General features: G+C 31.4%; 1 protein-coding gene across 4 annotated transcripts; it reads left to right on the plus strand.

Annotated features, from left to right (window-relative positions):
• LOC106060468 (uncharacterized) lies at positions 1 to 27,511 on the plus strand. 4 transcript variants are annotated; one of them, XM_056023624.1, is made up of 21 exons: positions 1 to 140; positions 4,681 to 4,776; positions 5,557 to 5,719; positions 5,925 to 6,069; positions 6,540 to 6,649; positions 8,031 to 8,091; positions 8,191 to 8,239; positions 8,365 to 8,391; positions 8,731 to 8,847; positions 8,986 to 9,108; positions 9,674 to 9,799; positions 11,123 to 11,177; positions 11,453 to 11,522; positions 12,198 to 12,261; positions 12,477 to 12,587; positions 12,790 to 12,854; positions 12,962 to 13,053; positions 13,337 to 13,403; positions 21,547 to 21,713; positions 23,407 to 23,489; positions 23,880 to 27,511. In XM_056023624.1, exons 2-21 carry the CDS (start codon positions 4,704 to 4,706, stop codon positions 25,931 to 25,933), a joined length of 3,822 nt encoding a protein of 1,273 aa, XP_055879599.1. In that variant the 5' UTR covers positions 1 to 140; positions 4,681 to 4,703; the 3' UTR covers positions 25,934 to 27,511. The 4 variants fall into 4 exon arrangements, with proteins under 4 accessions (XP_055879599.1, XP_013073820.2, XP_055879591.1 ...); XM_013218366.2 differs by lacking the exon at positions 1 to 140 and adding an exon at positions 385 to 434; XM_056023616.1 differs by lacking the exon at positions 1 to 140 and adding an exon at positions 454 to 851.
• Positions 27,512 to 27,837: the final 326 nt, after the last annotated feature.

Consider the following 27,837-nt stretch of genomic DNA (forward strand, 5'->3'; position numbering starts at 1 on the left):
CATAGACATCGGAAATAGCAATGTTTTTCATAGACATTGACTTGGATCTCTTCCAGACAAAAAAAGTTTGTTCAAGCAGGCTTACACGCCTAGAGTTCGATGAGCCTTCGGTTCAACTCTTTTGACAATCACATGGCAAAGTAGAAAACGTCTTATTTAGAAGGATATTTATATTCAAATGAGTGTGAAAAAAACACAAATAAACAAGAAAACAAAAATACTTTAAAAAAAAAAAACTTATATAAAGTGTAATTGTATCAATTACTTTGGATCATTCATGTAGCCTAATTAAATTTGTAACCATCCAACATAATATGGGCCTGGATCTATCATAATCTATGTTTTCGATGTTTTTGTTTAATTGCAAATCTATGTATAAACTGAAAATCAAAAGAGATAGCAAATTGCAACAACAATACAACTCTGACGCAGAAGTAATCATGATAGTCTATTGTGTAGTATCTAGACTATAAGTATAATAATCTAGATCTAGATTAGATAAAATCATAACTGGATTCTATTATGATTATCTATTGGATATAGATCTAGATTATCTAGACTAGATCTAGAACTAATAGATTTAAATAGTCTAGACTATTTAAATTTAGAATTTAACTTAGATTTTAGATCTAGATTCTAGATCTAGATTATTACTTTAATTAAAAGTACTTACTAAGTTACTACAGTAACTTTAGTCTTAGTAATAATAATATTAAGTTAATATAGAATCTAGTTAAAGTAAATAAATAGAGTCTATCTAGATCATCAATCATCTAATTAACTAAAGTACTAAAGATCGCAATCATTTACGAATCATTATCATGATCTCCGAATGGCCAGGTACTGGTACAGTTGAGTGGTAGATTCTAAATTCTAGAGTAGTTTATGCTATTCGGACACCTATAGGCCCAAATTTGAAAGTTTGACTTTGACAGCGCATTATTTTACAATGGTTTGACATAGAAAAGAAAATGACGTATCAAAATCTTTTTTAGTTAAAGGAGAATAAGGATGACTACTTATATTTGTTTCCCAAACCTATATTTGTTATTATATTTAAGGTCAAAGAGGCTGTGTGTTTTCATTTAAATCGGACACATTTGACCCACATTATTTGATTCCGGACACCATAATTTATTTCGGACAGTCTCTATATTTAGGCATCAATAAACTCAGATTTTAATTCTATATTAACATTAACTAAATTTTAAGATCCCCAGGCATAGCCCCTCACATGAAAATGAAATCATTACGATGTTTTCAAACTATGCATAAATACGAACACAAAAAATTAAAATATGAACACACTTATTCTACCAAAATTAGGTCACTGGGATAGTGATTTCTGCACCGACTTTTAGACTTATTTTATGTTTGTTTAATTTATGTGTGTTGAATCTTTGGGGTTTGCATGATTAGATGTGTGTTGAATGTTTGTGTTTTTTTTTGTTTATTAATTTAATAAATTTCTAATATAGATGATCTTTTGTAGTATAGTAGGCCTAACTGAATCCTTTATATTCTCTCTATATAAATCTAGATCTATCTAGTAGGTCTAGATCTAAGCATTTAACTTCATTCAATGTACCAAGCTCACTCCAAACATTTGCCCATTTATTCTCTATTGAAAAAAAAACAACAACAAACGAACAAATATAATATAAGATCATTTTTATTGATGTCCAAAACTGGCTGTCCGAAATAAATTTTGGTAAGAAAATCGTAATTTAATTCGGACACCGTATTAATTTTTTTTTGGTATAGAATTAGAAAACTTGGCTTATAAACCAAATAAATTAGCTCCAAAAACAAAATAAATATTGCCGGGCTCATTAGTATAGACTTAGCCAATCAAAAAATATAGTCTTAACTCTAGGAAGAGGCATAGGAAAAAACAACAACCTGACTAACAAATTTGAAATTCGTTTTTCTTACATAAAAAGACAGCTAAATGGAAGGAAATTGGGTCAGAATCATTGGAAAATGGACAAGCACATTATACAGCGCGCTAGTTTTATAATAAATATTAAAATAATTATTCAATGACCACAAAAAACAGCGAATGTCCGAATTCATGTAATGTCCGTAATAAATAAACTACTATATATGATATCTAAGATTACCGATTAGATTAGCTCATGAATGTAGTGACAAAAATTTAGTCAATGTCAATGATACGAATGTAAATTTAGATCTCATGATCTACTCTACAATCTACTCCATAAGTATAACGCTAAAATTTATAATTATAAAAAGGATATCAACACTCAATACTTGAATAGCCATGGCCATGGCATTCATACTATTTACTATTCAGTTTAATTAGTTTAATTCAGTATTATGAATAGTTTAGTATTTTTTACTTAGTATGAATAGCTTGTCTAGATTAAAAAAAAAAACAACATAAACTATATATAGTAAAGTGTGAAGTTCGATCGCATTAAGCCTGCTGGCAGCAATTTTCACGTTTGGATTTTTATAGCACCGTAACGGTCTGACCTATGAAAAAACTGATGGTATCTCTGAATTCCTTGTCCTTTTGTCTATAAAAACAAATCTGATTTAATGTATCACTAGGCTTAGTTAAAATTAAATATGAGTTCAAAGAGGTGTAGGGTGGGTATCGCCAAGCATACTTTTCCTCGATCAGATTTTTCCCCAATTAGTAAGCTCGATCGGGTTGATGGAAGGCTCAATCAAATCAAAGAAAATATATCTAAAATATGTTTTAATCTTTAATTTTTTAATCTTTCACTATGTAGTCGTTTTCTTTTTACTCCAGCACAAGAACACCATCCATTGCCACCTTTCCCACGCTCCACAACTTCAAATAGTCTATTTTTAGCTGATGAGCCATTCGACTTAAAAATAGCCTTAAGCCCATCCATTTCCTTCACTACCGGGTAGTAAAAAAAAATAACTCCACACCTCTTGAGTTTGACCGCATCATGAACTTAGCCTTTACAAGGAAATAGCATGTGTCGGAAGTGAAGAAAATTTTTTTTAAAAGGTGTATGCGCAGTAGCAATATAGTAGTAATTTGGTAAACATTCAAATAAAAAAGTTTTTAGCAATAAAAAGTGAACCGATCGAACCTCTCTATACAAATCGAGGGCTGTTCGAACTTCGCACTTTACTTTTACTCTAGATCTAGAATGTAGACTTAGAGCTACTCTAAATAGACTAGATAGGTAATTTGTGGGTGAGGCCACCATTACTAGGTTGACGTCCTTACCCGACTAAGATAGATCTATTATATTACAATATATATATAATAATATAGTATAGATTTAGACTCTATAAAACCAGTCCAGTGCGTATGTAAGTATAGTATAGACAATGACTAATATAGTAGTAAGTCACTTGTATATCTAGGATTTGTAACCGAGGTGTCCTGGGTTCAATTCCTGGTGAAGTTTGGGATTTTTAATTTTGGAATCTAGGGCACCTCTAAGTCTGCCCAGCTCTAATGAATCTAAAGGGTACCTGACATTAGTTTGGGAGAATTAAAGGCAGTTAGTTGTGCTGGCCACATGACACCCTCATTACTGACATTAGCCATGGGTCAAAGAAACAAATGACCATTACATCATCTGCCCCATAGATCGCTAGATCTGAAAGAGGAACTTTACTATGTTTATATAGATCATGTAGATATATATGTTATTGTTAGTATTATATATAATATATGATGAATGTTTCTAATTTAATGATTGTTGTTCTAAAGATCTGTTAGATCCATATAGTGATATATATCTATGATAATCTATCATCTACATCTAGACTCTAGTGAGTCAGTCTTTAGAAGTCTAGTGATTTTAATCTAATATTATATATCTGATCTACTTTTTCTACTTTAGTAGCTACTTATAATACTGAAAGGGAAACTAGATTTGACTAATTGTATCACTTCATTCTTACAGTAGCTGTTAGGCTTAGTAACGGCCTAGTCAAGCGCTATGGTACAAATATATATAGATAGATAGATTTAAAAGCATTAGGACAACCAACTCGAGAAAAAAAGAACATTTTCATCTAAGCCCCTCCCTGTCCCAAGAAGTAAATAGATCGCAGGTCTGACTGATTTGAACAAACTGGTCAGTGTAAGGCTAGACTAGACTATGTGTATTCAGTCATGACAAGACAATCAAGCGATAGTGTTTGTTTTGTGTTGAGTGGTCAGGCGAGAAGATACACACTGCCGTGGTTAGTCAAGCATGTAAATCTCCTTTAACACGCATTTTTTTCTTTGCTTACAATATCTAGATCTAACTGCATAGACGAAGATATATTTCTTTTACCAGAATGTAAACGTAACTGTATGGTTTTCGTTATACAATAAGTCAATAGATTAAATTAATAGGCATGTGTGACGTCACATAGAAACCTGGTGAAAGTCTAACCATTTCGGATGCGCAGGAAAATTACGTCAGAAAAATATCAATTACTAAGTTATTATTGCAAATAAAAACAAAATAATAATATATTCATTATCTGTAAATCAAAACACATATATATTATATCAAAAATTGTCAAAACCATCAGAGTTTCCCTTTAGGCCTGCTTTTTTTATATTATATTTTTTTATTTGATCTGAAGTGGTAAGTCAACTTCTTACTTGTTAGCAATTTGTATTTATTAAACCTCTTTATTTTATTTTACTTCTAAACAAAATTATAGGTAATGAGCTGTTGGACAAAACCATGACACCCATACTGAAAGGCAGTATAAATCATATAATAGACCCGAGTAATTTTTGGATTCAAATTGGTACAGGTAAGTTATTTCTCTCTTATAATGGCAATGTCTTCGATTTAGAAGATTAAGGATGAGTCCAGTGTTTCACATGACTAAGCAAACCCAGTTGCGACCTGCATGTTTTCCCACATATTTAACTCTTATAATGAGATTATTTCAACATAGTGATATAACATTCAATGGTTTGTGACTATTTTTTTATTTCTACAAAGCTTATATCAACTCACTATATGTGCCTGTGTGTCTGGTAAAAAGTATGTTTACATGTTATTTCTCCCACAGTTGAAATTTTGCTCAATTATTTCTTGTACCTGACAAAACAGGAATCAATAAAAAACAAACAACCAATTAGTTAATTAACTATTAGTAATTAATTATTTTGTTAATATCAAACAAGGGAAAGAAATTATACTTGACAGATGTGGTGGTATAATTTAAATTAGTCCCCTTTATACTTTGTGTAGAGAATTAGGTGATTGCTTAAAAGTTTCGAACTAATAAATAACTAAAAACTATCATAAGCACTTTGCTGGCACAGTGGTTAGTGTATTAGCTTGAGGTGGCTTGAAGAGGCTTGAAAACTCAAATTTGAATTCAAGTCCTATAACTTTAAAAAAAAAAAAATGCGTTTAAATTGCGATCACTGTAATTTGTATCCAAATACCCCTTCTTTCTCCTGATAGCCTCTAGAGATCTATTTACAAATTTAGTTATTTGAATGATCCAAACTATTTGGTATAATTACATTTGATATTTTTCTTGTTTTTGTTTTAACTTGTGTTGTTGTTTTTTTTATAGCTAAAAGTTTTGATGAGTTTTCAAGGTATTCAGAGAAGCTCAATCAGATGTACAACAAAAGTGGGGATAGTTATCAAATTAGTGAGCATTTTCTTAAAGAAGGTGATAAAGTTATTGTAGCTTCTTCTGAGAACCATTGGAACAGAGCACAGATAGCCAGAATGTATGTTATCATCCTATCTTGAATCTTCTCTCTTTGGATAAAATTAAAATTTTGTTAGTTATAGCCACTATTTAAAACAAAAGTTTAAATTTTAGTTGTGCCTACACATAAGAAAAAGAAAGTACAATTAAAATTATTTTGAAGTATTTAATTATAAAATTTTAATATACAATTTCACAATAGCTATTTAACTATTATTTTTTAGAAATGAAGACACCCTTGATGTCTTCTATGTAGATCTTGGGTTCACAGAAATTGTAAGTGTATCACAAGTTAGATCAATCTTACCAGTGCTGTATAATTACATGTCACCACAAGTTAGAAGAATGGGATTAGCTGGCATAAGACCTGTAAGTTACTAATAATTAGATTCAGTATACTTATGTTTGATTTTTTTAAATTTATTAGATTTTGTATGTGAAAATTATGTTTATTTACTTAAAATTATGTTTACCTTTTTAATAGTAAATGAAAGATTGTATCTATATGTATATTATCACAATACTTATTATCATAAAAGATATGTATATCCACAAACTTTATTTTACAATATAATACATATAGAGAAAGATAAAGGGTATAATTTAAATTATTTTTGTTATTATTTGAGCTGATATATTATTTTTACTAATAACTATTAAGCTATAATTATAATATATACTATAGTTTGTCCATCATGACTTGGTTTTTATGCTTCCTCGTGAACCCAGATGTTTAACTTCACAGCTTCCAGCTGGAATATATAATAGGTGCTATATAGTTTTATGACTTAAATTTTAAAATGTATCAATGGGTAAAACCTTTTCCTTTTCTTTCTTAGCTGTCACCTTCGTGGACCAGCAGAGCCTCTGAATTTTTCACTGATTTGGTTGTGGACCAGATTCTTTTGGTGGCTTCTGTTGATACTGATCTGGTTTTGTTATTTATTTGGTAATTAAATTTGCTTTACAATTTGACTAAATTGCATTTTATAAGAATTCTCATCCTTAATCAATGTGTGTTACATTTGTTGATGGGTTAGCCCAGATAGAAATTTTCCTGTAAAATACTTCATCAACCTAGTTAAGGGACTAGACCTCAAATATTTTAAAGAAGTACCCCCCCCCCCCCCCCATCCCTATGAATCTATGTAGTTTTTGCCCCTTTAAATGACATATTTTAAATTCCATGAGCATTGATTTGGTAGTTACAGGTCAGTATCATCCACAATTTTGTATAAAATGTTTGTTTGTAGCAGTGGAGCAAAGAAACCTTAAGTGTCTATTCTTTCATCAATTTACATCATAATACTACCAGTCTCTCTAAATAGTTCATGAAATTCTCTCTGAAAGGCTGTTTTTAAAATGCTATTCTTTTAGTTGTATTCTTATTTTTAGAATAAAGTAATTACACTTTTTTTTCAATTCTATGTGTATTCTCTCTAACATTATCCTAATGATTGTTGACTACATTATATATATGTATATATATGTTTAGAAATATATTCTCAACATTTTAGATTTCAGAATAGACTGAAATTTACTTCTTTAATGTATCTTTCGTCTTTTATTTAAAACCAATTAATGTGCGTTAATAATAAGTAAAAATCAAAATGGGATTTTCAGGATTGCAATCTTCATCTTATTTTAATTGTTAGGATTCCTTAATTCAATACAAATTTATTAGCATCTAACATATGAACAATGTCACAGTAAATGATTGGTTCATATTGTACTTAGAAATGGAGACAACTATTGCAAGATGAGTTACTTTATACCTTCCAAAAGATGTGTAATCTTTCAATCTTTTTAAAAGACCATCATGGCTTTTTGAAGAGTTCTTCATTTATTGCCTTACAGTTGAAATGCAAAGCACATGTTTGTGCAGTAAAAATGCATTTTAAATGAAATCAAAGGAAATTGTTCAATTACATTCAAATTTTTAACAAAAAATTCAGGCTCAACACAAAATAATTAACAATATATCAAAACAAATGTATGTAGGCCTACATTTTTTGCTATTATTTCAAAATTTGGACTCATGCAGGAGTTAAGTTGTTTCTGTAATATTTAAAGTAGGCATTTTTATTATCTGAAATTTTTTTTATTAACTTTTTTTTAATTTCAACTTTTTTGAAATGTTAATTTTATTTTCTTTAATTTATGTATTTTAATTAAACAAAAACGCTGTATCATAAATTCAGTGCATGCCTTATATTACAAAAAACAAGTCACTAATTAAGTGCTGTTTAATATTTCTTAGATACCATATGTATAATTTAGATGATACATTGTGGTCCATGTGGTTTAAATTCTACTCTTTTTCTTCTTAGCTCTGATGATGGATCATGGATGTCTGTCACAGAAGAAATGATTGTTAATGAGATGGCTGTTGTAAGCATAAATATTTTTTGTCTTCAATATTTATTTAAGCATATTATTTGTGGAAGCCTTTGTATTTTATCTCATTAGTTTAACTATTTTTCCACCCAGTGTTCAGGACATTCATTTGATTCCAGTTTAAGCAGAGAATTTGTTCAGTGTGAGTATCAAACACTGTTTTGTTTTCATCTCAAAGAAATTCATTTAAGCTTTAGTCTAATTTTTGTTTGTTAGTCTGAAATTTAAAAAAAAAAAGAATTTTCAAATGTTATCTTTAATTGACAGATTGGCATAAAGAAGCTGATCTTTTTTGTAAGTATTTTTTTTTCAAACTAGATTTTTGTATATAATAGAAATACACTTACTTTCTAAAAGCTAAATTACTCACTATTTCGTTAAAAGTTGAATTCTTGATTGAAGTCTTTTTTACCCTTCATACTTGTCGGTAGGTCGATGAATATTCATTCTAGATAGTATCTTCATACTTTTTACTAATCACTATTCTTGCATTTAATTTTTACATCTATTTTACTTTCAAAAGTAGTTTTATGAATTAGTTATGAAATTTCTTTATTTTTAATAGTAGATAGCTTAGTATTATGTTAAACCTTGTACAAAATTAGTAAATAAATTGTACTTATCCAATTAAAGCTTCAGAAGAATTGGAAACGATGTCAACTTTTATTCAACCTGAGTCTACCCAAGTGAACACTGTTGAAATCACTAATACCTTGACACCTACTAACCTAAAAGACGTTTTTGAGTTGGGTAAGCTTACATTTTTTTTTTTTTTCGCTTTAGCTTGACATTTGTTTTGAGATGATCAGAGATCAAGGCAATGTAATCAGTCTAATTAATTATTTTCTCTGCATTTACCATGTTTGTTATATTTCAAATGTCTAAAAGCTCACAACGGATTGGAAAAATCACCTAAAGCTGAGGCTGTACAGGAGAATGATTCCAAACAAATAAGCAATGCCAAGGCTGAAATTTCGTCGACAAACTTGACGACAGAGTTTTTTGAATGGGGTAAGAAGGTCTTAGTTTTCTTATTAATTTTATCAATGTTTAAAAAAAAAAGCAGAGGGTGAAGGACATTTTAGTTTCTGTTTCTAAATGCTGGGTCTGATATCTCTGTTATCTCAAGGTTGATATCTTATAAAGTGGGACATCATTTGATTTGAATTTTAAAGCTTTTTGAGCATCTTCAAATATTGACTAGACCAGTCCTGTTGTAAAGCAACAGATGACTTTGTTGCAGAGCTAAAGGTATTAGATTTGAGTTCTAGGGCAATTTAGTTTTTTAAAAAAGCAACTAAAGATTTAAGGTCCATCCTAGAGTTATTCATCTCATACTGTAGTGGACATCTCATGAGAAAAGTAAAACAATGCTGGCTTAATGCTTATAATTGTGCCACATCCTCAAACCTTGACTTATTGGTTGTACCATACCTCTGATGTCCTGATGATTTGGAGTTCTATATGTCATTACATGAACTCTGATTGGTAAAGTCTTATTGCTGTTTTATTTTGCTTAGGCATATTATTTTTGTAGAAAACATTTTAGTGCTATGTGACAACATCTGTTTGACAGGACGAACAGATCTCTATGTTGGGGATGTTGATGTGTTTGATGATGTGCATTATGCCATTAGACAGCAAATTTTCAGCACAGATCCACAAGAAAGTTTTGTCACAGAAGAGGATGTCCTCCAGTACAGTGAGTGCTAGATGTGAACAATACTTTGCTCATATCTATATTGGATACTAGTAGAATTTTATAGCTTTTTACAAAAAAAACCTTGTTCTTCTAGAAACCTGACTGTACAGACTAAACAACCATATTGATTGTATCATTGTCATTAAATGTTATCTTATATTATAAATGACATATGTTCCTTAAAAACAGAAGATAATTTCTTCCTAAGCATCATGTTATCTCATCTCTGCCTGTGGTCCCTTCTAGGGCATAGACCACCATCCAGCTTTCACTAGGCGTCTCCCTTCTGGGCAAGTCTCTCCAACTGTCCCCACGTCTTGCCCGTTGGCTTGGCATCAGCTTCCGAATCATGGTGTCATGTATTCCTGGGCTGTCCCCTCTTCCTTTTTCCTTGGGGGTTCCAGGTTAGGGCTTGCCTTGTAATGTTGGATGCTGGATATCTACTTCAATGGGCTGCTGCTTTGTTCTTTGCCACAGTTCCTCATTCTAGATCTTGTCTGGCCAGCAGATCATAAGAATACCTGGATTTTTTTCATGGTGGTGATGGTGATTATATGTGCTCTAAGTTTATTAACATAGCTCAGTGTTCCTACATATATTAAACAGAGGACTACTTACACCATAGTGGCTTTCATTTGTACAGCCTCATGCTTTACTCTTTGAGAGGTTCTGAATTAGATCATTTTTTATAATGTTCCTTTATTGTATTTTTACTTTTATTTGGCTAAAACTAATGATGCTAAAAAGAGGAGACCAAATTTATGTTGAACCCAAATTTTAAAATATATACATGTCTAAACAGTGAAGTTGGCTTTCACTTTCAACTCACTAATCTCTGTGCAGCTTTGTCAACATCTTTTTGGGACATTTGTAGTTGGATCTCAAGATCTTAAACATTTAACTATACAGTCAAAATTTCATAATTATGACAAAATGTATTCTTGCTGTTACTTTACTGTTAATACAAATTTGAGACCCATTTACTTTCAAGTTTCAAGAATAAGAAAAATTGAACCTGGAATATTTGAAAAATGTTTAAAACATTCATCTCTGGCAGTCTTAGTGCATTTTTGTTTTCTCAAACAATATTGAAGCAATTAACATTTTAAAAGCCTATTTAAAAATAAAGATATTAGGTAGAATGCTTTAAAACTCATTTATTAAAAATGTATCAATGCAAAAAAAAGGGGCAATGGCTGATAGAACATTATAGTGTCTGCTTTTAGCTGCTGGGATGGAGATTTTTGTTCTCTCAGGCATTGTTTGAATTAGGCTATGAATTCTCCAGTGTCACATTTTACAGGATTGTTTTGTTTTCAACAGAAAGACCTAAACCAGAAGTACAGAAACAACTGGAGAAACCAAAGGACATAATAAAGTAATTTCTGTTTAATAATTTAATAGGAAATAATTATGGTGGTTTTTGTTTGTTTTAAATAGTAATTATTGATTTCAATTAAAGGGCTTTGGTTTTGTTGTTGTTGTTTTTTTTTATAGTTTATTTTGTAACCATCATCTATAACTTGGACAGTTAAAATTAGATGTTCTAAGTTTGTTTTCTGCTAGTAAGGTGTAACTTTAAGGAGGAACAAAAGGAAAATATATTTTTTTCAAGTATACTTAGGCGAAGCACTTTACATGTTTCATTTTCAGGGTTGAAGACAACAAAAGTACACATTTAAATGAAGAAAGAGCTTATGAACTAGAAAAGGAAATCTTAGATGTAAGTGGGTTTGTTATTATCATTAATTTATGTGAAAAATATCTACTAGATACTATATATATATATATATATAGTTGAGGAGTGTAATGTGGCAATCTCATCTCAATAGACAATCATGTTTACTCTCACTAGCATTTGTTAGGTGTCAATTGGATAATGATGCTCTCTGCAACATCCTCAGTAAAAATCAGTCATTGCAGGGACTAAATCTTCTACAACCAGCATACAAGCCTCTTCTCAACTTATAATTTCTTTTGAACTCTGTGGGTGGTGGGCTGACAGCTAAAAGTGTTTTAAACTTTCCATTGTCTACTCATTTAAAGCTCTTCTTACACTTCACTCCTAATAAACTTCCCATTGCCCCCCTCCCCTCCCCTATTCTGGTCAATACATTACCCTCATGAACTTCTACACTCATTGCATTCCCTTTCACTCATCCCTATTCTGTCACTAATAATGTGATCTCTCGTTACATGACTAGGTTCTTTACTTGCATTAATACATCAGTCAATGGTAATGAATTATACAAAATGTAATTGCTCCTCTAAATACATGAAGAGCTCTAACATAAAACCTATTAACTGTTGTTATAGAAATTCAAATGAAGTATATTGATTTAATTTGTATTACCTTGCACAAAAATAAGAATTCAATTTTTTATTTGTGAAACACAAGATTCTTCAAATCAAGGATGAGGAAAGATACATCTGTGAGTTAGTCCACTCTATTGTTGAACCAGGTAAAAATGTAGAAATTGTTTCTGCTACATTTTAGAATTGAAATGTTTACATTTAATTATAGCAATCCAGTTTCATTATGTTAGTTTTATGGGGATTTAATTTGTCCTTAAAATGTATTTTATCAGAAATCTTTATTTATGCAGTATTTAAAATCATGTTATAACTTTCTTTTTTTTTTACCTAAGTAACTTTAAACAATTATTCTATTATGTAGATACAGATGTTCCCAGTGACTACTTGCAAGTTGTTATTACATCAGTAATAGAATCTCTGATACAGAATGTTGAAACCCAACTGGCCTTTGCTGTATTAGATACCTATGTTGGTTAGTTAAGTATCAAATTGTAAATTTATGTTTCAATTACATACATACATACACTCTATACCTCGTCTATTTCTATAGACTTTAGATTACTTGTTCTATTTTTTTGTTTTTAGTATCATGTTGGTTTTTGGGGGGTAAATAATTGTTCTTGTTAAGATCAATTTGAATACAGAGGTTTAAAATGAGTAAATATATTTATTAGTTTCAGAACTTTTCCCAAAAGTTTTAATCCAAGTTTTGAAAACTTTAAAAGAGCGCTATGTTAAGGTGAGAAACTGGTACATTAGATTGGGAATCTTTGTAACATAAATAAAAATTCTATTGCTCAATAAACATTCTTTTAATATTGGCTTCAAAGACTTTTTTTTTTTCAGTTGCCTCAGTCTGTGCGCCTTAAGGGTCATCATCAAGAATTTGTTCAAGCTTTGTCTGAGGTGTTTAATCATTCAATCAGTTGGTGTCCCAGGTATATGGTAATTTCTTTTTTATATAAAATATTGTAAAAATATAAAAGTTTTATTACATAAATAATTAATGCAGATATGATTTTTTTTTTAACAGAAAAGTACAATTTTAATATCTTTAAAGCTTAATAAAATTAACCATGAAAATGCAAGTAGAAAAATAATTTTATGTTAAATTGTGGCATTCTTCTTATGTCATTTTTAAATGGTTATATAGTGATCTAATTGGTATTTGAAAATGTCAGACATAAAATATTTGTAACTATATATTTTGTCTTTGCTAAGTATGTTGAAGCCAGTGCAAGATTATGTTGTGAAGGTCTTGAAGCTTTGGACTGTGTTTAATACACAGGTAATTAAATATTCTTTCATTCTCATCAAATTTTTTCTATCTTCACCTTTAAGAAGAAAAAAAGATGGAGTTAACTTCTTCCTGATTGGAAAATTAGTCCTAATTTCAAATATGCATTCTTAAACCAAAACCGATCGAACATTTATGAAATGCTTTCATATTTATTGTATATTTAACATTTGGTGAACTGAAAATTTATGTTCAACAATATTTGAAAAGTTCTGATTATGAAAAGAAAATTTAAATAGCCCTTAAACAACCCTTTGTCCAAGTGATAGGTGACAAAATATGTAGGTCAAAAGTGGGTTTGCAGAGCACCTTGAAATACATTCTTTTCTTTAATCTTTGAATTTAAAGATAATGTCTTTGTCACCACCTCAAAGTTGGTGCCATAGAGTAGAAACCCTAATTCTGTATTGTGTATGTTAATTCCATATTGTGAATCTTATTCACAACCCATGTTGCACTAAGGTGAACACTTTTGACCTTAGGTGAACCAGAGAGTTAAAGGCAGTCAGTCCACTTAGAGATCTTGTAGCAAGCACTTGTATTGAGTCACTTAAGATATAAGCAGTCGAGTTAGATGTTTAAAGTAGTTGGTTATAGAAGAAGTACTAAGTTGTGATATTCGTATATTACTGTTGGATTAATACTGACCATTCCTGGGTCGAATTGTATGGTGTATTCACTATGTGGTGTTATATTAAACTTATTGTATCTGCTACACCCAGCGTCATTTCATTATTCAGTGATTTATAACAAGAACCCAATGTCACCACCACGCCTACATTGATAACCACAGCCACATTCATAACATATAAAATCACACAGTGACATTTATAAAAATAACACGGTGACATTTTTGGTGTCAGAAGTGTCAGCAAACAGCATTTATAGTGTCAGAAGTGTCAGCAAACAGCATAGTGTCAGAAGTGTCAGCAAACAGCAATTATAGTGTCAGAAGTGTCAGCAAACGATATTTTATGATGTCAGAAGTCAGAACTGCTAACTTAAAGGATTTATGAGCACCAGAGGAACAAGTCAAGAATTTTTTTCTATTGCTGTCAGAAGTATTTTAATACCACAGTTACTTACAGTAACATTTATACGGATATTTTTGAAGTTGGCAAGTGAACTATTTAGTTAACACATGAAAAAGTAACTCTAAAAAATATTTGTTTACACAAATCATGACGCCACTCAACGAGCAAGAAAGCTAAAACCTGATTATTATAGACTCTACTATTTTTCTCATTTGGTCGTTCAGCGACACATTCAACATTATAGAGATGACCTAGATCTACATTTATTGAGACCAGCACACAATTTTTCAAGTAAGATTCACGTGACCCAAGAGTGACATTATTATTATCTTCAGCTAGTCTAACACTCTAACAGAAAACAGAGCTGAAATTGAAAGTTAACTGTGCCTACTATTTTAACTTGTACTTCAAGATTGAACTTTACATGAATTGCAACTAATCCAGAATTTATTAAATTTTTTGACTACACACTTGGTATGTAGATCTACTACTACATGTCATGTTGACCTGCCATGACACAGTTACCATTAGCAAGCTATTTTTTCATCTGTGATGAACTGAACAATTTGAACTGTTCCTGTGTGAGCTGTATTTTCAACTTTTCCAGTTGACTACTGTCCTAAGTGTCATTTATCTGGAAGCCTGATTTATGTGGTTGTATTTTTACACCAGTTGAGATAGCTTTAGGAGCACAGCATTGTTCAAAGTTACTTTTTAACATCCTAAGCGAAAGAGATCAAACATGATATGCTGAGACAACCTGATCTTACAACCTGTGTGGGTGAAACTAGACAACCGTGATACTACAACCGGTGTGGGTGAAAATCTAGTACTACAAGTCATTCAAGTCATCGTTTGAAGACAGCTGATATATGGTCAGTCGAAGTAGCTGACATATTCAAGAATCATCTACATCGAGTGCTCGTCATAATTCTAATGACACACTCCTATTGTCGCTGTCTAACAGCACATTTAATAAGAGAGCGCTCTCACTCTTAGACCTCTCTTGTCGTCACTACCTAAGGTCATTTTTAGTTATTTATATTTGTTTCAGCAACTGTATGAAAATGGATTACTATTGTTCAAGGACTTGAGTACCGTATCATTTAACATTGTACTGTGGATTTAACAAGTGGATTACTTATGAACTGTACCATTGAGCTGTGGATTTAACAAGTGGATTACTTATGAACTGTACCGTTGTGCTGCGGATTTAGCAAGTGGATTACTTATGAACTGTACTGTGGACATATTTTATGTGGAGCATCACCGGAACTTTATGTACAAGTCAAGCATCAAGTGAATATTTAAGGGAAGTAACTTTAATTACCCTTTAGTATTATCAGTATTGATTAGTTCTCTTGAACTACACCACAATTTTTTTTCATTGTTTACATTTGTATTTATATATACATTTGACTTTAGGGACTAAATTTAATTATCTATTGAGTCTGAGCATTTATATTTTTTTTTCAAGTAAGCATCCAGGTATTGGTAGGGACTCTTTAGATAAAGTAAATACTTGATTGTATAGCTGTATTAGTTAAGTTTGTATTTCGTCAAGTATCTATCATATTGTTAAACTCTTGTATTGATATTGTCTTGTTTACATTTGTTGAATTTCTTTTTGCGTCATTGTTATTACTCATTGTAATTCTTTTGTCTACTATTTCTACTATCTTGTAATGTCTCTTTAAAGCAGACTGTTTAGTATCTATAGTGTATTTATGTTTGTCTAATTACTTATTAATATATATATTTATTTACTTCTTATTTCAACCTATTTTTTATTATTATCAACACTACACTACACACTTGATACACTATGGGATATATTTTGATTTGAGATTGTGACAAGATTGATTGTAAATAATATATACTTTGAGCACATTCAACTATTTGATACTATTGATACATTGATCACTATTTATCAGACTAATAAGGCTCACACAATTGTGAATTATTTGTTGCAATAAACTTTTACATTGCAAGGGGAGATACTAGAAATACATAATCATATAATTGATCAGTAAAGTATTACATTACGAACTAGACAAAGTACCAAGAATAACTTAAGATACCTCATAACCTCAATTGTTTCGCACAAAATATATATCTACTATTACCTGCAATTACTATTTGAGCAATAATAAGTATTTATTGTACAATATTCATTTACAACTACCTTTTTGTGTACACATATCTATTAATAAACTATATTACTAATTTGAATCTTTGAAAATGGCTGAGTATGAAAAACTAATAGAGATAGTGGATAAACTAAAGTTAAAAGAAGATGATAGAGCTGCATTCATTAAAATTGAAATAGATAGAATTAGAGTAGAAAAAGACAAGCAACGGGAAGAAAGGCTACATGAAAGAAGACTGAGAGAGAAAGAACAAGAAAACTTAGAGAAAGAAAAAGAACGCCAGCATGAAATAAAATTAAAAGAACATGAAGAAAAAATGGCCAAGCTAGCAAAAGAAAATAAAGACAATTCAGCAAGTCAAACTTCATCTCATCATCAGTATCATAGCAAATTTAGGAACTTTGACCAAAAAGAAGACACATTGGAAAATTTCATAATTCAATTTGAATACATCTGTCAAACAGCAAATATGAATAGTGCACAAATGGCTCAACAACTTCTAGCTAACCTAAGAGGTGAACCACTAAACATCATCGACACACTAACTATGGAGCAAAGAAAAGACTACAACACAGTAAAACAAAGACTTATTGAACATTTTGGCAAAACGGAGGAACACTATCGAAAACTTTTTAGGGAAATAAAACTAGCAAAGAATACAGATTTAAAAAGAACAATACATGACATGCGCCAGAACATGACAAAGTGGCTACAACTCGCAAACTGTAACTTAGATGACCCCAAACAGATCTTAGATTTCTTTCTCATTGAGAACGTCTTAATTAATGTTACAGATGCAGCATTCTCATTCCTGAAGGAGAGAAAAATAAAAAATGAAGCTGAATTGATATCAAACTTAACAACATACAAGGACTCCCACCCAAACATCACCATTGACAAAAGGGAATTGTACAATGTAGCTGCAACAGTGACAGAAAACCATCCAAGAACTACAAATAAATTTAAATATGCCAAGAGCATACAATGTTTTTTCTGTGGCATATTGGGTCACACCAAAGCAGAGTGCAGAAAGAGAATGTCATCAGAAAAACAGCAATATGTAAATAGAAACCATAGATATGGAAGAGATAACAGAACTTTCCAGAGCTTCAGTCCTAACTATAATAGATCCTATCAACAACAACATAACAGAAGAACATGGCAAAGCTACAGTCCAACTAACAGTAGATCACATCAAACAAACAGAAGATGGCAAAACAACAGAATGTCTAAAAGAGACCATTTTCAAGATAGACAACATACTTACCACAATAACAATCATACCAGACAAAACATAGCAGCTGTAGCAACTGAAACACCAATAGAATATGAAACAGTAGCATATATACAGACAAAGGTAGCCAAATTAAAAGTGTATCCTGCCTATGTGGATGGCATTAAGGTATATGCATTACGTGACAGCGGCTGCACCTCAATCATTGTAAAGAAATCACTAGTAAAACCTGAACAGATCCTAAAAGACAAGGTCACACTGACTTATGCAAATAAAGACTTATGGGAAGTATGTGAAACAGCATTAGTTTTCATTGAATCACCATGGTTCACTGGTCAATACAAAGCCATAGTAATGAACAACCCAGCTGAAGAACTAATTATAGGGAACATAGAGAATATAGTTGAACTATCAGAAGAAGCCTTAGTAAAATGGGCTAATAGTGTGAATCAAGAAAATATTGAGTTAGCATCAACTACTAATTCACATGATTACAACAATGTCAGTATACATGAAGCAACTAAACAGTCAATTACAAATACAAATAAAGTAGATGTAGAATGTCAAACAGATTCTAGCACAACACTAAAAGTAACTAGTGAGATACAAACAGAGGAAGTATGTTCCTATACAAATGCTCATAGAGATGAATTCAGACCTCAATACAGAACTACTAATGAGAAAATGGCCTTAACATTTAAAAATAGTAAACAACTAGAACTCTATAGTGCATCAGTTAATGAACGTGATGTTAAGTGCATAATAGATGAAGAATCTACCACAACCTTTGTAGATAAATATTTAGTGAAGCAAGAGAATTATCTAAATGACATAGCTATTGTTACTATGCCCAATAGTAAAATCATACACTGTAAAACTGCTATGGTAGATATTACATCACCATGGATAAATGGGAAATTTAAGGTTGTTGTTCTAGAAAACACTATCTGTTCAATAATTATTGGAGCATATCCAAATTTGGTCAAACCTTGGGAAAAGCCACAAATTAGAACTAATCTATGTTTATACAAATTGCCTGGTAATTGTTCATTGGATGATATCGTATCTAGTGTTGAAAATGTATCTAGTAATTGTACCTATAGTAGTATTGAAGAGCATCCAAAATATGGCTATTTTATGTGGTTAGATAATAAAGATTTTGAGGAATACAAGAAGATTTTGCATGAGATGTATGAAAACACTATTCAAGGTCAAAGAATTAAAGTCACCATTGTAAATTTCAAAGATTTAAGATTCACACCTTAAAGTAAACATTGAGCATTATTCTGTAAACATTGAGCATTATTCTGTAAACATTGAGCATTATTTTGTAAACATTGAGTACTATTTGTAAACATTGAACTAGAACTAAGACTTCATTTTTTTTAAAAACTCTATTTGTAAACAAACTTTGGAATTTGATTACTTCATTGTAACCTACATTTTTTTCACATTCTTTTGTCAACAAGAATAACATTTTTGTACTCAACAATGTAAACAAACATTGAATTTTTTCCCAACTTATTCAGTACTTAGCTTAATTTTTTCCATGCAATGTAAACATTATTTTTTTCCCATTGTATTGAGAACAACTTGGACAAAATTTTTTTTCTACAGCTATTGTAAACAAGATTGGAATTTTTTTACTATGTCATTTATCACAATTATATAACTTAGTCACATTTTTCAATACTATTGAAAAAGGAGATTGATTCATAATGTAACTTATTTATTTAATGTTAATTAGTGTAATCAAATATTGACATACACTTGTATTTTTTGAAAACATTTTTGTCAAACTATTCTTATGGACTATATTTTTTGTAACAATCATTGATGTAAACAAGAAGATTGTTTTACAAACTTTTTGATATTTCAAGTGCTGAAAGAGACACTTGATATTATTCTTTTAAATTGGACTTACACATTTTTTCACAACAGATTAAAATGAATACAACTAAACTAGTAGGATGTTATGCTTGTATATATATGCTTGAACAAATTAATGTAAACTCAAAGATTGTATCACAACTGACACATTTTCTCAGTTGAATCTTTTTTGACAAAAGAGTTTTTTTGAACTTTGTACTCAATAATTATTTGATAAACAATGTAACATTAAACTTTTGCCATTACTAGCTACAAATTATTTGAACTGTCATATGGAGAAATACTTAATTGAAACATAAGGTGCATGCAACAAGCACTATGAAAGATATTTATTTTGATTTGATGATCATACTTTTGAGCAAACAATATTTTGATACTTGAATTATACATATTTACTTGTGTAATATTAATGCACAACAATTTTTTATGGAGATATCAAACCTCATATTGAAGTAAACAGATACATTGAATTTGTAACAATGATCATTAAACAATTTAATCTTGAATTTTGACACATATATTTTGAATTTTTCTATACTTATCACTTACATATTGAGACTTACTTGTAACATTTTCTACATGATATGTACATATTGTACTATTGGTGTCAAAAACCAGACTTCTAACATTGCTATAGTGTCAAAGATTTTTTATAAATAGATATTGTGAATAAAAACTTGTATTAATTTTTCACATTGTGACATAGGAGATTGTCATTGAAATTTTCGTCACACTTTGCACATATTATTATGAAAAAGACTTGTAAATATTAAACACATTTGAATATTGATGTATATATTAGAACTACATGTAAAGAATTATTTGGGATGTTAAGTATTTGACTCAGAGAATTATTTGAATTGCCTTACAAGAATATGATGAATGAGAGAATTTTGCCCTTGTATGAATTTTTTTTGATTCAGCAAATATTTTGTGTAACACTGTCATATTATATATTTTATTGCAAGTTTGTAGTTCTATTTGAACTCTGCAATTGTACATTTCATAGACCCCAATAATTCCAATTGATCCTACTTATGATAATTATGTCGTCAAGCTGAAAAAAATTTCTTCAAAATTTTTTTCAAAAGGGGGGTGATAGGTAATGTCACCACCTCAAAGTTGGTGCCATAGAGTAGAAACCCTAATTCTGTATTGTGTATGTTAATTCCATATTGTGAATCTTATTCACAACCCATGTTGCACTAAGGTGAACACTTTTGACCTTAGGTGAACCAGAGAGTTAAAGGCAGTCAGTCCACTTAGAGATCTTGTAGCAAGCACTTGTATTGAGTCACTTAAGATATAAGCAGTCGAGTTAGATGTTTAAAGTAGTTGGTTATAGAAGAAGTACTAAGTTGTGATATTCGTATATTACTGTTGGATTAATACTGACCATTCCTGGGTCGAATTGTATGGTGTATTCACTATGTGGTGTTATATTAAACTTATTGTATCTGCTACACCCAGCGTCATTTCATTATTCAGTGATTTATAACAAGAACCCAATGTCACCACCACGCCTACATTGATAACCACAGCCACATTCATAACATATAAAATCACACAGTGACATTTATAAAACAACCCGGTGACAGTCTTATTATGACTTTGCTTTATTACAGACCAGTTAAACAGCACTGATTCTAATTTAGATTTTTTTTAAAGTTTATAATGTAACTGTTATGTGCTTCCTATAGTTCTCAAGTCCAACTTTATGGCTGTCAGGACTGAGTATTGTGCTAAGTATTTCTCTAGACAAGCTTATTATAACCAGATTTGACATTATGTGATTTAATTTTATATGTCAAAAACAACAACTCTAGAGGCAACAAGACACAGAGTCCAGTTTGAATGTGGAACTGATGTACCTTGAATGTGTCCACACTTTCTTAATGAACTCTTCAGCTGTGTTAAGTCAGTACTACCCAGACATTTTCAACAGTCTCATACTGGAGATGAAAGAGAAGATGCTGCATGATTTGACTCCAAGGTAATACATTTGTGTTACACTTGGGTCATGGTGTGTAGTTTACTTGAGATACTCTAAACAGAATGTCCCTCAATAACCATAATCCGCAAAGCAGACGCAGTATATTTATTTAAGTACTTATACAATATATTAAGTTGTTTTTTTTAGCCCCTGTGACAAAGGTCTTTGGCTTACATCTAGACTCAATCTATTACATCTAGACTCAATCTATTACATCTAGACTCACTCTATTTTATAAATCTCACCTTAATTACTTCCCCTTTTCCTACATTCAAGTCCACCACAACCCCCCACCCCCTTTCCTTCATGGTCTTGATCATTTAAACTAAATACAAGCCCTAAAATGAGTGCTGCTCACCAGCGCCATGCATCTGGCAATCATGTATTATCTTCTACTTGCCATGTCATGACTGTCCCTCTCCTCTAAACGCATTTCACTCCATGCACAAACTCTTTCCTCCACCCCACCCCTTCTGTCAAGGCCATAATCTGTTTCTAGCACTTCTCTTGACAACTTAAGGTACCACTTCATAAACCACTTAAGTCAATCTGTTCTGGTGGTGGAGAATCTTTCATTGCTAGAGTGTCCCAATGTCTCGCCCCCTCCTCTTGTCTATCTATTCTCCCACCCTTTTTATGTCTTTATAAACATGTGCATATCATTTTCACAAATCATTTCCTCATTTGTCCAAATCTCTGTGAGATGGGCACAATCTTCTCCATACTTTAATCATATTTCTTATTGGAAACCTGGTGCCTCCCTTAGGTTGTCTGCCTATGAGTGCAATCATATTTTTTTACATTGTGAGTTGTGGTGTAGCTTCTCATGTTAAAATTATTATTAGTAATAAATTTTTAGATATTTTTATATATTTTGGGATTTTTTTCGTGTAAAAGGTTGCAAAATTTACATGGATTGAATTTCACAGAATTCCTAAAAAAAAAAAAAAGCTAAGCTCTGCCAATTATTTCTCCCATCAATATATAAAAATTGTAAAATCGTGAAGCAACAAAAGCTTAAACTCAAAGAGCCGAGGGTTAACCAGTCACCCATTTTAATTGACATTGATTTAAGTAGCTTTTATCCTGTAACCTTCAGTTACCTGTATATATGTATCTTAATGAAAAATGTGTATAGTGACTTTTATACATCAAGACCTTCTAGTGTTATTCTGGTTATTTTATTTTCCTTAACCCTCAATATTTTTTAAAAAGTGAAAATGTCTTTTGAATGTTATTTCTTCTATCTTTAAATGTAAATGCTTCTATCAGTTATGTGGATTGAAAATGGGTATAAAATAATGATTGGAGGCGCTGTGGCTGAGCGATAAAGCGCTTCGCTTCTGAACTGGGGACCGGGGTTCGAATCTTGGTGAAGACTGGGATTTTTAATTTCGGGATCTTCGGGGGCCTCTGAGTCCACCCAGCTCTAATGGGTACCTGACATTAGTTAGGGAAAAGTAAAGGTGGTTGGTTGTTGTGCTGGCCACATGACACCCTTGTTAACCGTAGGCCACAGAAACATATGACCTTTACATCATCTGCCCTATAGACCACAAGGTCTGAAAGGGGAACTTTACTTTACTTTATAAAATAATGATTCTAGGTTACAAAGGTTTACAAAAGTTACAGTTTGAAATTATTATGTATCAGTCTTTTCTTTTATTATTTAGTTCATTTTCTCTTCTTCTAGAAATGTAAGGAGCTTTTTGTTAAGCATGATTTTAACTGTCAACAAGCACAGAGCTCCACTGAAAGAGGTTGCTATACAGACTGGTAAATTATATTTTGTTTTTAATAATCTTCTGTAGTTAAATTACTTGTTGCTTTAAAAAAAAAAAGATTAGAATGATCCTCATTGCTAAAGTAGTAAATGGTAAAATAATTATGTCTTTCATTTTTTTACCCTTTTCAAATAAATTAATTAAATTATGTATTAAAGAATGTCATTTAGTTATAATTCATAGAGCATCTCAACTATGTCAAACTTATACAAAAACTAAAAGTGTTGTTTTTCAAGGAGCTCAACATGTAATAGAGTTGTTGTATTTTTGGTCAAATATTAACTTATAATACCATACTAAAAATAGAAACATGTTCTCTGTTACAGTTGTTTCTCATTGCAAAAGTGTCTAAATATTGATTTCATTTTCATGTATATTTCAGATGAAACTGTTGGAACACAAGATTTTCCACAAGCAGAGAAGTTCACTTCAGAAGTTCCAGCCAGTTATTCTTGTGATGGTCTCAACTCTTTGTTTGATGACAAATGCAGTAACTTGTCTAACTCCTTTTTGAACAATGACAAGAATGTAGTCTTAGACTGTGCTCCTCCTGTCGGCAATCATTCCCCTCTTAAGGATTTAGTAGAATTTGTTAACATTTATGAAGATGATACTTTACAATCACTTCAGTCAGTCTGCTCAGACATTTCTTCAGCCAGAGAGAATGAGCTGGGTCTGAAAAAATCAGACTCTTGGGAAGATTGCACAGACTCAGATTCATTAGAAGGTGGCAGTGTTCCTCAGGAGTGTGTGCCAAAGTCACAGAAAATAACAAAGTACACACCAGCAGAGCTGAAAGCTTTGAAACCAACTGCAAAAGAACAAACAAAATCTGATTCAAAAAGAGTGGGTCTGGCCTCCAATAATAGTTACCAAAATAAATTAAATGCAGTTAAAAAAGATCAAATAATTTTTTCTTTGGATGAATTAGGAATAGCTGTCAATGACACTTACCAAAACATGTGCACAAAAGAACGAAATGCAACTAGAACTGGACAATTTCTGTCTGACTCTGATGAAGTTGGACTAGCTACCAGAAAAAATTATGATTGGCGCCAAAAAGAACTGAATAGAACAGAAAAAGCTCTTTCTAACTCAAACGATGTTGGACTAACTAACCAATTCCAAAATGAATCAAACAGAAATGGAAAAATAGTATCTAACACAGATGAAGTTGGACTAGCTAGCAGAAAAAGTTATGACTGGCAACAAAATGAACTGAATAGAACAGAAAAAGTTCTTTCTAACTCAAATGAAATTGGACAAAGTACCCACAAGAATTATGACCAATTTCAAAATGAATCAAATAGAACATCTAACACTGATGAAGTTGGACTAGCTACCAGAAAAAGTTATGACTGGCGGCAAAATGAATTGAATAGAAAAGAAAAAGTTCTTTCTGATTCTGATGAATTAGGACTAACTACAAGAAAAAGTTATGACTGGCGGCAAAATGAATTAACTAGAACAGAAAAAGTTAACTCAGACGAAGTAAAACAAATTACCAACAAGAATTTTGACTTCTGCCAAAATGAATTAAATAGAAAAGCAAAAATAGTTTCTAACACAGATGAAATTGGACAAACCACTAGAAAAAGTTATGACTGGAGGCTTAATGAATTACACAGAACAGAAAAAGTTCATTCAGACTCTGATAAAACAGGACAAACTACTAACAAAAATTATGACAACCGCCTAAAGGAATCTTATAAAACTAGAGGGGAAAATTTTCGTTCTAACTCAGATAAAATGGGACTGGCTTCTGTTAGCCGTTTTCAGAATAGATTAAATGTGAAGTACATGAAAGAATCTCACCAGGATCTTGACAATGATGACAAGTTTTTAGAACAACCTGACAAAAGTGAAACCATTGTTCCCACAATAGGTGTTAAAAAAAACCTTTCTAAACTTAACTTGTGTGATATAGCAGAAGATTTTCTAAAGAGTGAGCCTGATGTTGAAGCCATGAATGCTTCTTCATCTGAATCACTATCTGAGAAACACATGTCACAAGGGAGAATTGGAGGTGCTGGAAAGAAAAAGAAGCCCAAATTTCAACCTCTTCGTGGCTATCTAGAAGATCAGATTCGGGATCAAAACGTTGAAGAGCATTTTGAGGATCAGAGTCATGAGAAGAATATAGGAGATATAGATGATGTGCTAAGCCCAGAAGCAGTGAGACTCTATGAAGAGCTTGAAAATGAGAAAAGGTTGAGAGAAGAAGGCAATGTCATCCATCCATCCAAACTTGGGGCTGTTGCAGCTAGCAGTGGCAAAAGGAGGAGTTTGTTCCCTCAGGTAGCCCAAGCACCAGCCAAATCTCATAATCTGTGGTACCCCAAAGTGTGGCGGTGCTCACGGTGCCATAGTGGAGACCATAATGTCTATGACTGTCCTGAAAAAGACAGCTTTGACAATAAATTCATGCTGATCTAATTTTTTTTTTTCTATTGAACTCATTCCGTATTCCACCATCAGTATTATTATAGTCCGAAGTCATTTGCTCTTGTTTATAACTTGTTCTTACTTCCATTATGTATTTCAAGCCTCATATCATTTGTTTCAATACATGATTGCATGTAGAGCTTGTCATAGTAATGTGCTTGCTAAATGTTGTCTGTGATATGCATGGCATCAACATTTAAGTCTTGTGGCATTCACTAAGTCATTGCTCTAGAGTTATCCTGGGTGCTACTTAGATCTATAGTTCTTGTAGGAAACAAACTTTTTTTTTTGTCTGAAGAAATAATCTTTTTTTATAATGTCTATTTTGGGGTGGTGAGACTTGTAGTGTTTGTCTTGTAGACATAGTCAGCTTTAGGGCAGAGAATAGCTGTGTTTGTTATGTTTTTGTCAACAACGTATATACATATAAGTCTACTTACCTTGAACACCTTAAAATATATATACTTACTAGATTGCAGCTTAGGGTTTTCCACTCAGCTTTTATTTACAATCAATAGGATGTAATAATCTGGTTGCCAAATTATGAGAACCTGAAATCTTATCTTGTAGAATACAGACATTAATTCTAAAAAAAAAGATTTAAATTTATATTGAAATTGTGCAATGTTCTTGGTTTTCACTCTTAAAAATATTCATGCCTTCATGTTTTCTGAGAAATTCATTAGATTCAGGTTCATTTATGTTAACATATGTTTTATGGATAATTATCATTGTTAATTTTAAATCTTTTGTCATGAAAAAGTTTCTAAATTTTGTGATTTAAATTATCATGTTGTTTTTTAATTTTTAGTTGTGAATGTTTACTTATTGATATATCCTACAGCTTTTTCTTCTGTTTTTTTTTTGTTCTGAAAATATTTATATTGAAATAAATGTTTTAAAAAATGGTTTGACCAGTCAAGGTGAAAGAGTTGTATTTTGAAGCTATTGTAAGACATCCTTCAAGGTATAGTGGAGGGAACTGGCTGGACAATGGACAACATGAAAGAATGGATGGGCCCCTCTCTTGATATTCTGCTTAGCAGAGCTGCTGACCGGAAAGAGTGGAGGGATTTGGTGAAGTTAATGAAAGTCAAGGGATAGAAAGTCAAGGGAAAGTCAAGGGATAGAGGAAAACAATGTAGGCTAGGGAAGTGTTTTTCCAATCTTTTTACATCCAGCTTCACTGCATTGGCTCAATTTGTTTCAAAGTTGGCACTAAGTCAGTTACCCAACAATTTTTTGTTTTTCACTCGTAAAAAACAACAAAGTAATAGTGATTTCTAAGGAAATGATGAAGAACCAGACTTGATTTTCATACTATTTATTTCTCAACTTGACTGCATCACCGGCATTTTATATTGTCTTTTTGTATATAGAAGACCAGAATTTACTGACACGTATTGCGCAACAAGAAAAGAGAAATGATACAGTTAAGAAGCAAAAAGAATGCATTTACACATTTCAATGAACATTTTCAATATTTTGGTCTCTTGAAATATGAAATAAATATTTAATTCATTCTAAACAGATGAAACCAATTCATAACACCCCCTCTCCCCCCCCCCCTCCCAAAAAAAAATCTGTCCTATTTATTGACACCATTAAGCTATTCAAATAAGTTTGACTTAAAACATTTTGATTTTGTAAAGTAAACCTACCATATGATATTATAGTGTGTTAACTATCAACCTTGGGCCTACATCAGAATCTCTTTTTGAGAACTACAAGAAATTATTCTTGAAGACAAGACAATTTTTCTTTCTAATGTGTGTTTCTTGTTTTTATTTTTTTTTTATATTATTATATTGCTTATCAATATGACAAATTATGTATAGAAAAAAAATGTGTACATACAGTTCTAAATGTGTTAAGTCTCAAAGTGGCCATTTATG

This window comes from Biomphalaria glabrata, chromosome 1, assembly GCF_947242115.1.
Source record: "Biomphalaria glabrata chromosome 1, xgBioGlab47.1, whole genome shotgun sequence".
Taxonomy (NCBI): Eukaryota; Metazoa; Mollusca; class Gastropoda; family Planorbidae; genus Biomphalaria; species Biomphalaria glabrata.